We start from the raw sequence: 19263 nt of genomic DNA on the forward strand, positions 1-19263 counted from the left end.
TCACACTAGCGTCAGAATCTCCCCGTCGCAATGCGTCGGGCAGAGATTCCGACGCTAGCGTTTGATGCACTGCACAACGGGTGCAGCGGATGCATTTCTCCGGCGCATCCGCTGCCCCATTGTGAGGTGCGGGGAGGTGGGGGCGGAGTTCCGGCCGCGCATGCGCGGTCGGAAAAAGCGGTCCGTCAGGAGCAAAAAACGTTACATTTAACGTTTTTTGCTCCCGGCCGTCCGCCACAACACGGCGCAACCGTCGCACGAAGGTTGCGACGTGTCGCAATGCGTCGCTAATGTTAATCTATGGGGCAAAAACGCATCCTGCAAACAACTTTGCTGGATGTGTTTTTGCCATAAACGAAGCATTGCAACGTCTGGCAAAAAACGCCAGTGTGAAAGTAGCCTAACCTCTCTCTTTCCTCAGGCATCTTTCCCTCCTCATTTAAACATGCCACCATTACCCCTTTACTTTAAAAGCCATCCCTGGAACAGAACTGCACGGCTAACTACAGACCTGTCTCTAACCTTTCCTTCATCTCTAAACTCCTGGAACGCCTGGCCCACTCCCCTCTAATCCGCTATCTCTCGGATAACACTCTTCTCGACCCCTTACAATCTGGTTTCCGCTCTTTACACTCCACTGAAACAGCCCTCACTTAAGTCTCTAATGATCTAATAACAGCTAAATCCAAAGGTCATTGCTCTCTGCTGATTCTCCTGGAACTAGCTGCCGCATTTGACACTGTGGATCACCAGCTCCTTCTCACTATGCCCCGCTCCATAGGCCTCAAGGACACAGCCCTCCTGGTTCTCCTCCTACCTCTCTGACCGCTCCTTCACTGTATCTTTTGCAGGTTCCTCTTCCTCTCCTTGTCCCCTTACTATCGGGGTTCCGCAGGGCTCAGTCCTAGGCCACCTCCTATTCTCTCTATACACGGCCCCTATTGGACAAACAATCAGCAGATTTGGGTTCCAGTACCATCTCTATGCTGACGACACCCAATTATACACTTCTTCCCCTGACATCACCCCTACCCTGATTCAAAATACCAAGGATTGTCTGTCTGCTGTCTCTAACATCATGTCCTCCCTCTATCTGTAACTAAATCTCTGCAAAACTGAACTACTTGCTTCTCCCTTCTACTAACCTCACTCTACCCAACATCGAAATTACCCTGGAGGGTTCAACCATAACTCCCAAACAGCATGCCCGCTGTCTTGGGGTCATATTCGACACCGAACTTTCCTTTACTCCCTATATCCGATCACTCACTCGCTCCTGTCACCTGCATCTTAAAAACATCTCCAGAATCCGACCTTTCCTCACCTTTGAAACTGCTAAGACTCTTACTGTCGCTCTTATTCATTCTACTGCAACTCTCTTCTGATTGGCCTCCCTCTTACCAAACTTTCTCCTCTCCAATCCATCTTGAATGCGGCAGCCAGGGTCATATTTCTGTCCAGCCGCTTCACCGATGCCTCAATCTTGTGCCAGGCATTACACTGGCTACCCATTCGCTACAGGGTCCAGTATAAACTCATCTCTCACCCACAAAGCTCTCCACAGTTCTGCACCGCCTTATCTCTCCTCTCTCATCTCCATCTATCGCCCTACACGTGCCCTCCGTTCTTCAAATGACCTGAGACTAACATTCCCCGTAATCCGAACCGCACACCTCAGTCTCCAAGACTTCTCTCGTGCTGTGCCAGCTCTCTGGAATGCACTTCCCCAGACGATCAGACTGATAACTATCCCCGACCTATTCAAGTGCGCTTTAAAAACCCATCTCTTTAAACAAGCCTACCACATCAACTACTCAGTAAACTAACTTTGTCCTGTTCCCTCCTTCCAAACATTATCTGCATGTGAATCTGCACCCTACTATTCATCTGTCTCCGCAACCTCTATGCACATGATAACTGCACTTGATACTTAACTATTGCACTTAAACACATGGGCTGATGACCGGATCATGCAGCTTTATATGAAAATCCCTATCTATTATAATTGCCATACCTGAAATAACAAGCACTTTTCACCTATTGTGTGGGGGGACACAATAGGTGAAAAGTGCTTGTTATTTCAGGCAAGCTTACAATCTACAAGGAAATGGGGGGGCATTTCCTTGTAGATTGTAAGCTTGCGAGCAGGGACCTCACCCCTAATGTCACTGTTTAAATTGTCTTAACTTTTACTGAATTTATTGTCTGTACATGTCCCCGCTTAATTGTAAAGTGCTGCGGAATATGTTGGCGCTATATACCGTATTTTTCGGACTATAAGACGCATCGGACCATAAGACGCACCCCAAATTTGGGGTGAAAATTGCAGAAAAAAAGATTTTTTTTATAACATGGGGGTCCGTCTTATTGTCCGAATTTACAGTATCTTATGGCGGTGGCAGAGCAGGGTCACAGGAGGCAAGGTGGGGTGGTGCTGGGATGAGGAGGTGCTGGGATGAGGAGGTGCTGGGATGAGGAGGTGCTGGGATGAGGAGGTGCTGGGATGAGGAGGTGCTGGGATGAGGAGGTGCTGGGATAGGTATGGCGTGAGAGGGGTCCCTGGCGTACCATGCAGGCTTACCTAGGTGGCAGAGGTGCGGTGGCGGGGGTGTGGCAGCAGAGGAGGCGCAGGAAGCGGGGTCCCTTTCCCCGGTATGGTGATGCAGCAGGCCCGGTATGCAGCAGAGCCGGGTGAATCCTCTTGTTATCGGTGGGCGCGGCCATCTTCCTGAGGCCACGCGTGTGCAGATGAAGCGCTCTGCTCCCGGGGCTTCAGGAAAATGGCCGCGGGAGGCAGCGCGTGCGCAGATGGAGATCGCGGCGGCCATTTTCCTGAAGCCCCGGGAAGCAGAGCGCTCCATCTGCGCACGCGCGGCCTCCGGAAAATGGCCGCCACCACCGATGACAAGAGGATTCACCCGGCTCTGCTGCATACCGGGCCTGCTGCATCACCATACCGGGGAAAGGGACCCCGCTTACTGCGCCTCCTCTGCCACCGGACCTCTGCCACCGCACCTCTGCCACCTAGGTAAGCCTGCATTGCGACTATTAGACGCACCCCCCATTTCCCCCCCTTTTTTTGGGGGGAAAAAGTGCGTCTTTTAGTCCGAAAAATACAGTAAATAAAAATTAGTTTTACTTATTGTCCACTATGTGCCTTAATAGAAGGCGACCATTACATTGATTATCCTATTGAAAAATATATAAAGGCAAAAATGGACTGTGGAGGAAGGATCCCTGACCATCAGTAGTCTTCATATTAAATAATGGCGTGCAGGTTAACTCTTATGCCGCCACGGCAATAGTTATACTTTGCCAAATACATATAGCACCTGAACTTAAGTCATATTATACTTGCACATCCATACTTTTTCTGAAAATGGATACCTGGGACAATGTGAAAATGACATGGATCACTTTATAATCACTGGTGTCTTCAGGAAATGTTGCATCATTTTGTGAAGGAAAATAAAGACCTTCACTTTAGGGGCTATATGTCTGACCCATGCAAAGCCTGAGACACACAGCTTCTGTACATGGAAGAAGTTATAAAGATCGACCTGAAATATCTGCATGATAAGTTTGATAATAAAGATGAGCAATTTGATTTAGCAGGAGCCTGGTCCATGTCAGTAATCCATGGCCATCAGACAGGAGCGTGAAGGAGAGCAGCCTCCTTAGGGTATGGTTCCACGTGCCGGATTACATCAGGATTTTCTGTGGATTGGATGCTGCGTACAGCCGCAGCATCCAGATCTTACAACATAGTGGAGGGGATTTTATGAAACGGTCTCCACTATGTGCGCACGGCCGCATCCGGCAGTCCTGCGTATTTGGACATGCGGCACATCTTTATAGACCGCATCATGTCTATTTATCTTGCGGAGATGCTCAGTCTCCGCAAGATAAATACCACAGTCCTATGTATAGGATGCAGTGATTGATTCCGTCTGTGTTCAATGAACACAGGCGGAATCATCGCTAGTAGAAAAGGGGGCAGGGCTTTGGTGTGGGGTATCCACTGTGTCCAAATCGCAGCCATTCTGGCACGTGGAAACACCATTACAGCCGCTGCCATACCAGCACCTACTTTGATTGACAGGCCCAGCACAATGTCATATGGGATATGCTAAACCAATCGCATCATGACGGGCCTACAAATCAGTAGCTGGGTGCAAAAGATTCCGGTAGGTAGGATGATGTATGTAGGGCTCCCATCTGAACGCAAACTACTGCAATTTCTGCCATTCAAGTTACCAATGTGACAGCAGGATTGATGCATCTGACTAATAAGGTTTCAGAAGTGTTTTTATGGGAAATGTGCAAATGCTAATCTTCTGTTATTAGTTATGGCTTCAGAATCTCTATCCTGTGCACAGTGGGTTGGAGTACATGTCCAGAAAGAGACTATTCTTCTAGGCTGTGCATCTGTTACCTTCTTGTCAATAATATGTGACTGATGGCAGACCCTGACCCTCATCCATAGGACTGGTTTTGTTGTATTTGCCTTTGCAGTGTTGCTATACCGTGAACTCCTTTTTTTTTTTTTTTCTTCTTCTTTTCCTCTCCAATACTGGATAGTGATTCAGATCAATGGGGCCCCCAAACATGCGTTGTTTTCCATGCTGTCATCTGCTTGACAGTGTGGCAAACACGGGCTCTGATTGGCGGTAAGATATTTACTGCTTATCAGAGCGCTGCATTCCCACAGATGAAAGCAATCGAGCAATCAGCTGTGACATCAGTAAAAAGGTTACCACTGGTCACAGGCGTCAGCTGATGAGTACTACTCTCATCATTCTATAACTGCTCTCAAGGATAAGTAGTACTCATCAGCGAACCCCTGTGACCGACGGTAACCTTTTTACCACCTGTCGTAGCTGCTGGCTCACTCTGCCATCTGTATGAAAGTGTGGGAACAGAATTGCTCTGACCGGTGGTAACGAACTTGTTCCCGATCTGAGCCACCGGTGCTGCGTGACAGTGTAAGAAACATTTCCGTCTTGCAGGATATATCTTATTGCCAGTTGCAGCAAGTACACAATACAGCGCATTTAATGAATCTGGGAAAGCTTTGAAGCAGCTTTAAAAAGATCTAATTGTAAAGTATAATTTTGCTGTTCTTCTGTAGTTGTATCTGTTTCTTCCTCAGTTACAGAACTGTGGCTTTCCATCTCAAACATACTGAATCTGAAGTTTTCTTCTAGCTGCTGTTAATCTTCATGATTTTCATTCATCAATTTAATTGTACTTACCATGTTTGAAGCTTTGTCAATTACAATAGCAAGAACCTTTTTGTTTTTGTTTTTTTGAGTACATAATCTTGCAGAGCTTTTTCCACTTAAGGCCTGGAGAAACTGGTTGGTTTCAGCTTTAGTATCTTTTACTGCCAGTGCCTTGGTAACAATTTTGTTGTCCCAAACAAATCAAACTTTGATAGAAAAATAGTTCACTGTGTTGTGTGCAGGCATCCATTTTAAGAAATAAAGAGACTTAAGAGATGCTTTAGAAGATCTTTCTTTTGGTTAAGGTAGTCTTCAATCACTAATTTTCTTCTAATACTTTCTCTTTCCTTAGGCTTCTTTCACACTTCCGTCGGTACGGGGCCGTCACAAAGCGTCGGTGTGATGTACCGACGGATGTTGTGAAATTTCGGCACAACGTGGGCAGCGGATGCAGTTTTACAACGCATCTGCTGCCCATTCTAAAGTCCTAGGGAGGAGGGGGCGGATTTCCGGCCGCGTATGCACGGTAGGAATTGCAGGACCCGACGTACGAAAAAACGTTCCCTTGAACGTTTTTTCGCTACAACGGTCCGCCAAATACCGACACATCCAGTGCACGACGGACTCAACGTATGGCCATGCGTCGCGATCCGTCGGCAATACAAGTCTATGGGAAAAAACGCATCCTGCGGGCACATTTGCAGGATGCATTTTTTCCCCAAAACGACACATTGTGACAGATCAATAAAGAGGGAAGTGTGAAAGAAGCCTTAGAAACGTCAAGTTTGCTGGCCATTTTTCATTAAGAGCTGTAAAAACTGATTGGGCAAATAATGATAATGGTACACATTCTTTCACAACAAGCTCTGTGAGCTGTCTTTTTTAACATCTGCTTCTTATTGTCACAAGATATAATGTGACAGTTACTGTAACTGATGTTTCAGACGCTCTTTACTCCTGTGCATGGTAGGAATGCTTAGGCATTTTGTAATCATATAAATTCGCTCTCAAACAAATTTTGTCCAATAAAATTTTGGGGGGATAAAAATTAAAACAAACTTTGTCATCATCTGTACTAATGATTTAAGCAAAGTTTGTTATATATTTTATTAAATGGCTTTACTCTGAACTTTCAATCTCAGGCGTTTCTCAGGGTACAGCTCAGTAAATGTTTCACATGATGCTTCAGTCTATGACATGGGAGGAAGGAGCAAGTTTGTGCTGAATCATACCCCAGAAAGAAACTGAAACTGCAAGAAGAGCTAATAACATGAAGAGCAACAGATCAAATAACCTCTCCAAACATGAGCTCAGAGGAAACGCAAACTAAAACATGAAACATTCAGAGAAAACAAACTGCATAAAATAGTCCAGTATATTGGAAGTTTAGATGCTGTAAGTTTGTCTTAATCCTGGTTTCCTGTTCGCTCTAGCAGTTCTTGAGATGAGTGCATTCCTTATCAGTGCCTTTTTGCTGTGATCTCTAGAGGAGCTTGCATGCTACTGAGCATGCAAGTGCAGCACAGATTCATCTCCACTAAAAGCCAAGATCCTTAGATCAGGAACAGAACCGACATTTATAGGACATTTCATAACTTTCCTAAAGTCTTATAAAGACCTTTACAGTGCATACTGCATTGTACTACTGTACACGATTTATTATATATTGCCGGTCCATTTTATACCGACTTTGACGCCACCAGAATAGTCACCGACACCACTGCCCTGCTTCCTGGAGAAGTCAGTGTTTTGGGCACGTGCACGAACACCAAGTGTTTGGTACAGATCCCATAACTTTACGGTTTGCGTTCGCCCATCACTGATTACCACATACCATATCTACCATATATTACACTGATTTGTAGCGACCTGCATATCGTGTTGGAAAACAAAATTCTGGGTAGTTCTCTGTATGGGGATGTTTACCAGCAAATGTCCATGGGTAAGGTGTTATCTGAGCATGCTTGTGTTCTAACAGTGTCGTCGGCGTGCTCGAAAAATGTTTGATTCCCCGCGGCTACATGTGTTGCGGCTGTCGAGCAGCCACGGGACTCGAGCATATTTTTTTGAGCACACCAAAATCACTGTTAGGACCCGTGCAGGCTCTGATAATACACTTTCACATTTATGTGAATGAACCCTGCAGTAATCCATAGACGTAGTTTAGAAACTGCCCCATTCAGCTTTTCAGAAACTCTGACAGAAATTTTAACTAGTCTTCTGCATGGTAATGTACTGCAGTATGGTTATGTTGCATTATACACATCACTTCACAGCTATACATTGGGAGTATTCACAGATGCATAGCCGTACAGTAGCAGAGGATTATTTATTGTATTGAAAAATATGTAAAGGAAAATGTGTTGGTTTTTTTTTGTTTTTGTGTTTTTTTAGCAGATGACCATTGTGTAGGATAGTGCAGTCTGTTCTTTCATGTATAGTTGGAAAAAAACAAACAAAAATTTTTTTAAACAGCTGCATGCTGGACAGACAGGGCTCTAAAGTAGCTCACTAGTCCGTGATTAGGGGCCCTTGTCTACGTTCATTGTGCCGGGATATTTGACATCGCAAACCCCCAACAGCATCGCTGTAATTCCCCAGTAATTGTCAAACCCGTATCTTTGTTAAAAGGGAATCTGTCAATAGGATGAACCTCCTAAGTTTATGTGGGCACGCAAGTCATACAAAGCTGAATAAAATAATACACACGTGGTCAAAATTGTTGGTACCCCTCGTTTAATGCATCAAAACCCCACAAAGGTCACGGAAATAACTTGAATCTGACAAAAGTAATAACTAAAAAGTCTATGGAAGTGAATAAATGAAAGTCAGACATTTTTTGTTTTTAAGATTCTGTGGAATCATGGTAGACAAGCAAGCAAACAAAAAAAAAACTCGTGAAATAGGTCTGGACTGAAATGATGGTACCCTTAACTTAATAATTTGTTGCAGACCCTTTTGAGGCAATCATTGCAGTCAAATGATTCCTGTAACTGTCAATGAGACTTCTGCACCTCCAGACAGGTATTTTGACCCACTCCTCAAGAGTAGACTGCTCCAGTTGTCTCATGTTTGAAGGTTGCCTTTTCCAGACGGCATGTTTCAGCTCTTTCCTTAAATGCTCAATAGGATTTAGGTCAGGGCTCATAGAAGGCCACTTCAGAATAGTCCAATGTTTTCCTCTTGGCCGTTCTTGGGTGTCTTTAGCTGTGTGTTTTGGGGCATTAACCTGTTGCAAGACCCATAACCTGCGACTGAGACCGAGCTTTCTGACACTGGGCAGCACATTTCTCGCTAGAATCCCTTGATAGTCTTGAGATTTCATTGTACCCTGCATAGATTCTAGACATGCTGTGCCAGATGCCTCAAAGCAGCCCCAGAACATAGCATAGCCTCCTCCATGTTTCACAGTAGGGACAGTGTTATTTTCTTGATATGCTTCATTTTTCCGTCTGTAAACATAAAGCTGATGTGCCTTGCCAAAATGATTTTTTTTTTCAACAATGGTGTCCTCCTTGGTCATCTCCCATGAAGTCTACTTTGGCTCATGCAATGACGGATGGTGCGATCTGACACTGTTCCTTGAGCTTGAAGTTCACCTTTAATCTGTTTAGAGGTTTTTCTGAACTCTCTTGTTACCATTCGTATTATCCGTCTCTTTGATTTTTTTATTTTTTTTTTCCCATCAATATTCCTCCTGCGGCCACGTCCAGGGAGGCTGGCTACAGTCCCATGGATCTTAAATTTCTGAATAATATGTGCAACTGTAGTCACAAAAACATCAAGCTGCTTGGAGATGGTCTTATAACTTTTTTACCTTTTAACATGTTTGTCTATAATTTTCTTTCTAATCTCCTGAGAGAACTCTTTCCTTTGCTTCCTCTGGTCCATGTTGAGTGTGATACACACCATGTCACCAAACAGCACAGTGAGTATCTGTAGCCCTATATACAGGCCACGCACTGATTCCAAGATTGTAGACACATGTGATGCTAGTTAGTGGACACACAGTGATTTAACATGTCCCTTTTGTCACATTTTCAGGGGTAACAGCTAACATAGAAAAATTCAAAAAAACACAACATGCTGCTTTAGCATTTCAGGGGCCTGCTGCACCCTGCGAGTGCATTTGTCATCTGACAAGGTTTTGGTGAGTCTGCTCTTCATGTTGTTTTTTTTTTAAATTAATTTTTCTATGTTAGCTGTTGTTGATATTAGAGTAGGACTCGCAAGTTTATGAGGACCCTTGACGTTGGTTTGCGGGGCTTATCCATTTTGGCCAAAATTGTAACTAATACCTAACCTAATGTATTATATACATTATTTAATTTTTCATCTCTTTTGCACTTTTTTTTTATCTTTTTGCGGGGTGCGGCAGGGCCTCTTATGTTGTTCCTAGTGTGTTTAACCCCTTAGCGACCGCCGATACGCCTTTTAACGGCGGCCGCTAAGGGTACTTAAACCACGGCGCTGTGGAAAAAGTCCATAGCGCCCCCCAGAGGCCGATTTTCTCCGGGGTCTCGGCTGCCGAGGGTAGCCGAGACCCCAGAGAACATGATTCGGGGTTTTTTTTAACCCACCCCGCATTTGCGATCGCCGGTAATTAACCGTTTACCGGCGATCGCAAAAAAAAAAAAAAAAAAAGCGATCTTTTTAATTTCTCTGTCCTCCGATGTGATCGCACATCGGAGGACAGAGAAAAGGGGACCCAGGTGGCCCCCCAATACTCACCTAGCTCCCCCGATGCTCCTCGTGTCTCCCGGTGGGCGCCGCCATCTTCAAAATGGCGGGCGCATGCGCAGTGCGCCCGCCGGCCGGCACCGGGAGAATCTTTGGGGTCCCGGCTGCTGGGGGTAGCCGAGACCCCAAAGAGCATGATCGGGGTCGGTATTACCGACCCCTGTTTTGCGATCGCCGGTAATTAACTGTTTACCGGCGACCGCAAAAAAAAAATAAAAAGAAAAAAAAGTAAAGTGTAATTCTCTGTCCTCTGATGTGATCGCACATCAGAGGACAGAGAAATAGGGGGATTCGGGGACCCTAGCATACTCACCTAGGTCCCTGGATCCTCTTGCTGCTCCTCCTGGCCGCCGGCAGAAGAACATGGCGGACGCATGCCCAGTGCGCCCGCCATCTGTCTCCATCTGCCGGCCGGCAGGAGAACAGCAGTTGGGGCTAAAATTAGGGTTAGGGGTAGGGTTAGGGGTAGGAGTAGGGTTAGGGGTAGGAGTAGGGTTAGGAGTAGGGGTAGGAGTAGGGTTAGGGGTAGGAGTAGGGTTAGGGGTAGGGGTAGGGTTAGGGCTAGGGTTGGGGCTAAATTTAGGGTTAGGGTTGGGGCTAAATTTAGGGTTAGGCTTCTTTCACACTTACGTCGGTACGGGGCCGTCGCAATGCGTCGGCCCGACATACCGACGCACGTTGTGAAAATTGTGCACAACGTGGGCAGCAGCTGTAGTTTTTCAACGCATCCGCTGCCCAATCTATGTCCTGGGGAGGAGGGGGCGGAGTTACGGCCACGCATGCGCGGTCAGAAATGGCGGATGCGACGTACAAAAAAACGTTTCATTGAACGCTTTTTTGTGCCGACGCTCCGCCAAAACACAACTGATCCAGTGCACGACGGACGCGACGTGTGGCCATCCGTCACGATCTGTCGGCAATACAAGTCTGTGGGCAAAAAACGCATCCTGCGGGCACATTTGCAGGATCCGTTTCTTGTCCAAAACGACGGATTGCGACGGAATGCCAAACGACGCAAGTGTGAAAGTAGCCTTAGGGTTAGGGTTGGGGCTAAAGTTAGGGTTAGAGCTGGGATTAGGGTTAGGGTTTGGATTAGGGTTGGTATTAGGGTTAGGGTTGGCATTAGGGTTACGCTTGGGATTAGGGTTAGGTTTGGGATTAGGGTTGAGATTAGGATTAGGGGTGTGTTGGATTTAGGGTTTTGATTAGGGTTATGGTTAGGGTTGACATTAGGGTTGTTTTGGGGTAAGGGTTGTGATTATGGTTAGGGTTAGTGATTAGGATTATGGATCAGGTTGGGATTAGGGTTAGGGGTGTGTTGGGGTTAGGGTTGGAGCTAGAATTGGGGGGTTTCCACTGTTTAGGTACATCAGGGGGTCTCCAAACATGACAGCCAATTTTGCGCTCAAAAAGTCAAATGGTGCTCCCTCCCTTCTGAGCTCTGCCGTGCGCCCAAACAGTGGGTTACCCCCACATATGGGGCATAAGCGTACTCGGGATAAATTGGACAACAACTTCTGGGGTCCAATTTCTCTTGTTACCCTTGTGAAAATAAAAACTTGGGGGCTACAAAATCTTTTTTGTGAAAAATTTTTTTTTTTTTATTTTCACGACTCTGCATTCTAAACTTCTGTGAAGCACTTGGGCATTCAAAGTTCTCACCACACATCTAGATAAGTTCCTTGGGGGGTTTAGTTTCCAAAATGGGGTCACTTGTGGAGGGTTTCTACTGGTTAGGTACATCAGGGGCTCTGCAAACGCAACATAATACCCGCAGACCATTCTATCAGTCTGCATTCCAAAACGGCGCTCCTTCCTTCCGAGCACTGCCGTGCGCCCAAACAGTGGTTTACCCCCACATATGGGGTACCAGCATACTCAGGACAAATTGGACAACAACTTTTGGGGTCCAATTTCTCTTGTTACCCTTGTGAAAATAAAAACTTGGGGGCTAAAAAATCTTTTTTGTGGAAAAAAAAAATATTTTTTATTTTCACGGCTCTGCATTATAAACTTCTGTGAAGCACTTGGGCATTCAAGGTTCTCACCACACATCTAGATAAGTTCCATGGGGGGTCTAGTTTCCAAAATGGGGTCACTTGTGGGGGATTTCTACTGTTTAGGCACATCAGGGGCTCTCCAAACGCGACATGGCGTCCGATCTCAATTCCAGCCAATTCTACATTGAAAAAGTAAAACGGCACTCTTTCTCTTCCAAGCTCTGCGGTGCGCCCAAACAGTGGTTTACCCCCACATATTGGGTATCGACGTACTCAGGAGAAATTGCACAACAACTTTAGTGGTCTAATTTCTCCTGTTACCCTTGTGAAAATAAAAATTTGTGGGCAAAAAGATCATTTTTGTAGAAAAAATGCAAATTTTTTTTTTTCACGGCTCTACGTTATAAACTTCTGTGAAGCACCTGGGGGTTCAAAGTGCTCACCACACATCTAGATATGTTCCTTAAGGGGTCTAGTTTCCAAAATGGGGTCACTTGTGGGGGGTTTCCACTGTTTAGGCACATCAGGGGCTCTCCAAACGCGACATGGCGTCCAATCTCAATTCCAGCCAATTCTACATTGAAAAAGTAAAACGGCGCTCCTTCACTTCTAAGTTCTGCGGTGCGCCCTAACAGTGGTTTACCCCCACATATGGGGTATTGGCGTATTCAGGAGAAATTGCATAACAAAATTTATGGTTACATTTCTGTTTTTACACTTGTGAAAATAAAAAAAATGGTTCTGAATTAAGATGTTTGCAAAAAAAAGTTAAATGTTCATTTTTTCCTTCCACATCGTTTCAGTTCCTGTGAAGCACGTAAAGGGTTAATAAACTTCTTGAATGTGGTTTTGAGAACCTTGAGGGGTGTAGTTTTTAGAATGGTGTCACACTTCGTTATTTTCTATCATATAGACCCCTCAAAATGACTTCAAATGTGATGTGGTCCCTAAAAAAAAAATGGTGTTGTAAAAATGAAAAATTGCTGGTCAACTTTTAACCCTTATAACTCCCTAACAAAAAAAAATTTTGTTTCCAAAATTGTGCTGATGTAAAGTAGACATGTGGGAAATGTTATTTATTAACTATTTTTCGTGACATATCTCTCTGATTTAAGGGCATAAAAATACAAAGTTTGAAAATTGCAAAATTTTAAAAATTTTCGCCATATTTCCGTTTTTTTCATAAATAATCGCAAGTAATATCGAAGAAATGTTACCACTAACATGAAGTACAATATGTCACGAAAAAACAATCTCAGAATCAGCGGGATCCGTTGAAGCGTTCCAGAGTTATAACCTCATAAAGTGACAGTGGTCAGAATTGTAAGAATTGGCCTGGTAATTAAGTACCAAATTGGCTCTGTCACTAAGGGGTTAATGTATGTGCATGTATGTATGTATGTGTATGTATATATATATATATATATATATATATATATATATATATATATATATATATATATATATATATATATATATATATATATATATATATATATATATATATATATATATATATATAATTAGTGCTGTACAGCCCGCCTGCTAATACTATGGGCGTGATCAATAGGTTGTCCAGACACCGTACATCACATTTATCTGTGTGAATAGTGCCTTATGAAAGCCTTACCTGTGTGCATTTTGCTACTAGGCAGCCAACCCCTCCAATGTTTGGGCGAGTGGGTGGTTGCTCTCATCAGTAGCTTGCACCTCTGCTGCTTTATTATTTTCAGGGGTACCATCACTTCTGTCCTAAACTATTTTATGAGTTTTAGTCATTTTTTTAATTCTGTGGAAGCATGGTTGAAAAGCAATGTCTGACTTTCATTTGTTCATTTTCATAGATCTTTTATTTCTTATTACTTTTGTCATATTCATGTTATTTCTATGACTATTGTGTGTTTTTCTGTCATTAAATGAGGGGTACCTACAATTTTGACCACGTATTTACATTGGATTGCAGATATCAATGTTTTATTCCAGAGAGATGTACTTTTTTAATATGTAAATGAGCTGTTTTTATCTAATAGCCGGACACACATCTCCCAGAGCTTATTGTAAATGAAAGGGGTCGTTATCAGTGTGAAATATGTTGAGAGCAGACTGTCAGTTATTACATGTCTCTCATTGGCAATGTCTGTTTTCCTTTTACAATAAGCTCTCAAGGTAATTTTTTATTTTTTTTTGTGCTTATATTTGGCAAGACTTCAGAAATTGTATTTTTGATGTTTGAGCTGTTAACTAATCATGGTGGTAACTGATTTCTTCTGTCTTCCCATTCTAGCAAATGGTTATGAGTCTTCGTGTTTCTGAGCTGCAAGTACTCTTGGGATACGCAGGACGCAACAAGCACGGTCGCAAACACGAACTTTTGACTAAAGCTTTGCACTTGTTAAAGGCCGGCTGCAGTCCAGCTGTACAAATGAAAATAAAGGAGCTGTACCGGCGGAGATTTCCACTAAAAATCCTCACACCCGCAGACTTTTCTTTACCCAGTGTTCACTCCAGCACCATGCCAAGCAACCTGTCGCCATCCTCCATTCCTCAGCTTTCATATGACAGTCACCCAGCTTCTTCCCCGCTACTTCCAGTCTCCCTCCTTGGGCCCAAACATGAACTGGATCTCCCACACCTCACATCCAACCTCCATCCTGTACATCCAGACATCAAACTGCAGAAACTGCCCTTTTATGACCTGCTGGATGAACTCATAAAACCCACAAGTTTAGGTGAGTGTTTCATCTAATGAGTCTCATAACGAGTTGTTTGTCATCCAATTACTAATGACTGTAACAGATTTAAAGGGCATCTGTCATGAGAGGAGTGCATGCAAACAAGGTTTTCATAATTGGTTATAGTTACTCCTGTAAGATGTTCCATAAATATCTGATAGATGCGCTTATCTGGCTGTTGGTGCTCCAACCCCCGTACAACTTGCTGAGACTACTTGCTGATGCCCATCCTGGTAGAGAACGACATGGCAGTAAAAGTGTGCCATTATTGTTGGGCACGTCATCTTCCTGTTGTGTTTCAAGAACCGTGAAACCAAATTTAGTCTGGACCTGGATCCATCACACGACTGACCCAAATGGCACTTAATGGACTCCAAATAATGCTAATGTTACATAGGTTGAAAATAAGACACAGGTTCAACGTTCCTCCTTATGTTAGTTATATTATTTATCACCCACAATGCCATTTATTGCGAGACAAGCAGTTATCCCTGATAAACTATGAGATGCTTTACCAGAACAGGTAGTAATGGCAGACAGTGACTGCTCTAACTGTAAAGAACCCTTTCCTACTTATCGGTGGCCTATTAAATTTTGTATAGGGAGTCTTGTTTTCTGGTAGAGTGGCAGAGTGCAGTATGCTAACACACTTGTCAAATTTGTTCCTCAAACTTCTGCCACTGTTTTATTCATTTGCAGACATTTACACCCATGCTGCTGAAACTACAGCAAAATATGCAGTGTGTGAACATGCCCTTAGGGTATACGCACTTAGGACAGGAAACCGAAATCCAACGATTTTACCCAATGCATTGCAAAGGAGGATGAAGGGCATAGTGAATATCTGCAGATAGAAAAATCTATATTTTTCTTACAGATGTGACTTTTTGCTAAAGATACATATTTCAGCCCCATCAATGTGCTGGAAAACTACTGATCAGCCCCTGAATAGGCCTCGGTCGTCATGGAAGATCGGTCGTCCTGTCCATTTTGCCTTTAAAAAAAAGCAAAACAAAAAACTTTGATGCAGTATGTGGCAAGACTCCGGTACATTGCATGTGATGCTGTGGATTACAGGGATTGGCTCTCAATCTTTTAGGTGCAGCAAATTTGACAACTTAAGTAGGGCAGATCTCTCCTTGGTTTATGACGTTGCCGGTGTTTCAGCAGGTTGGATAATAACGGTGCCTTGGTGGTTACTGGTCTATTGAAGTTGTTGTTCATATCTTGGACAATCCTTTTGTAAATGATACTAATCACCAGGGAAAATCAAGGGATGCTAGCTTCCTAGTCCATTCCTGCGATGGTGGGTGCTGATGGCGGGCAGCGGTCACGTGACCTAAAGAGTTCACGCGAGTGCTGGTAGACACAGCACCAACATCTCTGGGTCGGGAGGAGGCGATTAGATGCAAATTTTCTTTTGCATGGGACATTGTAACAGCAACCCTGTAACAATGTCTTACAGCGGACTGGTCGGCTCACAACGTCCCTCTTAGTACATACTGGTGTTAAATTACTGTTAAAAGTCAATTTTGTGAATATATTGACAGAAAAAGGAACCGTAAAACTAAACGTGACTTCAGTGCTGACTGTGCAGTGTTATCAATGAGAATAGAAGCGCACAGATGTCAATTTATTTCTAATTCCTGGAGGGAATAAGGCTACTTTCACACTAGCGTTAACTGCAATCCGTCACAATGCGTCGTTTTGCAGAAAAAACGCATCCTGCAAAAGTGCTTGCAGGATGCGTTTTTTTCCCCATAGACTTGTATTGACGATGCATTGCGATGGATTGGCACACGTCGCATCCGTCGTGCGACGGATGCGTCGTGCTTTGGCGGACCGTCGGGAGCAAAAAACGCTACATGTAAGGTTTTTTTGCTCCTGACGGACCGCTTTTTCCGACCGCGTATGCGCGGCCGGAACTCCGCCCCCACCTCCCCGCACCTCACAATGGGGCAGCGGATGCGCCAGAGAACTGCATCCGCTGCCTCCGTTGTGCAGTGCGTTAAACGCTAGCGTCGGAATCCCTGCCCGACGCATTGCGATGGGGAGATTCCGACGCTAGTGTGAAAGTAGCCTAACAGAGGAACAGCAGTGCACAGTTTTAGGAAGGCGGGCCGGAATGGCTATATCATGGGCGATTCAGATACTTACTAAACAGATCTGAGGGAGCTGTAAGGGTATGTGTCCACTTTCAGGATGGCAGGCGGTATCGTCGGAGCGGCTTTGCCGCTCTGTGGTAAGCCCCGCCCCCTTCTGGGACGCGATGATGCCGGATGTGTTCATAGCACACATCCGGCATCATCGCACCCATCGCATAGGGCCCTGTGCTATATCTTGTGGCGACGCAGCGTCGCCACAAGATATACGGACATGCTGCGATCTGAAAAGACGCGCATCATGTCCGGAGTCGCAGGGCCGCCGCGTGCGTGTTACCACGCATAGTGGAGACGGGATTTCATTCAATCCCCTCCACTATGCTGTAACATCTGGACGCTGCGGCTCTGTGCAGCGTCAGACACGCAGCGTTTCCTGCACGTGGAAACATACCTTAAGAATCCTCCTAAATTGTCAAAGGCATGGTTCATACAATGTGATTACATTTTTTTTTTTTTGTGAGTTTTGGATGGAGAGGCGTCCGGATCCCACAAAGCAGCGGCTGTTTTGAAAGGCCATAATATTGAACTAGTTTTGGATTTGGGGGAGTATCAGGGCGCCATATCACTTTTACCTGCACATGAGCTGAATTGATGTGTTGGTGTCACACAGCCCAATACAGACCCACAAACTCTGGTTCTGGTACCTGTATGTGACCCTTTGTGTCTCGTGCTAATGATGATTTGTGGAAACTGTATTGAAGACCACGTAGTGTCCAAAGTAGCAGAAAGTATGCAGAATTTTCCTGATGAAATCCAGAGTCCCTTTGCTGGAAATCCGCTTGCATTTTTTTATTTTTTTTTTGCGGATTTTTAAGCATTTTTTTTTCTCTATTGGTCCAAATACAATTCTATAGCGGCAAAACCACCGATTTTCAGCTAAATTAATGAACGTGCTGCTTTTTTTTTTTTTCTTTCCCCGCAATGATTTTCTTCTGTGGAAGAAAAGGCAGCATGGGCACAAAAATTGCAGAATGCATTAAAATAATGGGAGGCTTTATGTAAGCGTTTATTAAGCATTTCCGCAGCGGAAAAACTCTTAAACGCTAAAAATCCAGAACGTGGGCACATAGCCTAAAGATTCTTCTGTAATTAAAGAGAAACTCTTAGGTTAAGGTTCCGGATTGCTGGCGCTTTGGACGGAGCGGAATACTCACTCCGCCCATAGCGCCGCCCCCATTGTGTTCATTGCCCCCATTGTGTTCATTGCACACATCCGGAATCTCCGCACCCCATACATAGGGCCCTGTGATGTACCTTGCGGCGACGCCATGTCGCCGCAAGGTAAACGGACATGCTGCGTTCTAAAAAGACGCACCGCATGTCCGTAAACGCAGGGCCGCCGAGTGCGTGTTCGCACACATAGTGGAGACTGGATTTCATGAAATCCCTTCCACTGTGCTGTAACATCTGGACGCCGCGGTTGTACACAACACCCAATCCGCACCTAATCCGGACAGTGGACATGCACCCTTAAACGCTGCAAAAGATGTTCTGTTCTGTACATCCTCCCTCCATCACTTTAATTTTTTTTGTTCATGAATCCATAGTACACCTGAATATAAATTTTCTAATATTGGTGAAATCTCTTATTGAAAAACTAGTAGGTTTGGAAACACAATCTGGTGAATTGTTTTAAAGGGCCACTGTCACCCCCTCCAGCCGTTATAAACTAAAAGAGCCACCTTGTGCAGCAGTAATGCTGCATTCTAACAAGGTGGCTCTTAGTTTTGTGTTCAGGTATTACTAAAATAAAGCAGTTTGAAACTTTGCAAAAATACCTATCTTTGTCAACGGAGGCGGGTCTGAAGCCTCCTCTGTGAAGCGCCCAACTGCAGTCACTCATCTCTTCTGGGGCGATCGTCGCCACCCCCTCCGCGCTGTTTTCTGGGATTCCTGGGCATGCGCACTGCGTGTGTCAGCGGGGGGACCTGGGTGAGTGGCTGACACACGCAGTGCGCATGCCCAGGAATCCCAGCCCCGCACTGTGCATAATGCATAACACAGTGCGGGGCAGGGATTACCGAGGTGGGTGGCCGCACTGCCAGCACAGGCGCAGTCTCCAAGCCTCGCTGGGACGTCAGACCACCAGAGCTTACTGCGCCTGCCCCACAAATATTTACACAGCGCCGGCGCCGGATTTGAAAAGAAAACAGCGCGGAGGGGGCGGCGACCATCGCCCCAGAAGATGTGAGTGACGGCAGTTGGGCACTTCACAGAGGAGGCTTCAGACCCGCCTCCATGGACAAAGAGAGGTATTTTTGCAAAGTTTCAAACTGCTTTATTTTAGTAATACCTGAACACAAAACTAAGAGCCACCTTGTTAGAATGCAGCATTACCTCTGCACAAGGTGGATCTTTTAGTTTATAACGGCTGGAGGGGGTGACAGTGGCCCTTTAACCCTGC

General features: G+C 44.9%; 1 protein-coding gene across 3 annotated transcripts in view; it reads left to right on the forward strand.

Annotated features, from left to right (window-relative positions):
* The window catches only part of PIAS1 (protein inhibitor of activated STAT 1), a 124884-nt gene that overhangs the window by 30676 nt on the left and 74945 nt on the right, over nucleotides 1-19263 (forward strand). For all 3 annotated transcript variants that reach the window (XM_069766415.1, XM_069766414.1, XM_069766416.1), the window contains exon 2: nucleotides 14250-14694. In XM_069766415.1, the coding sequence (XP_069622516.1) occupies nucleotides 14250-14694 (445 nt within the window). The remainder of the gene's footprint in view (nucleotides 1-14249; nucleotides 14695-19263) is intronic.

Source organism: Ranitomeya imitator, chromosome 4, assembly GCF_032444005.1.
Source record: "Ranitomeya imitator isolate aRanImi1 chromosome 4, aRanImi1.pri, whole genome shotgun sequence".
NCBI lineage: Eukaryota > Metazoa > Chordata > Amphibia > Anura > Dendrobatidae > Ranitomeya > Ranitomeya imitator.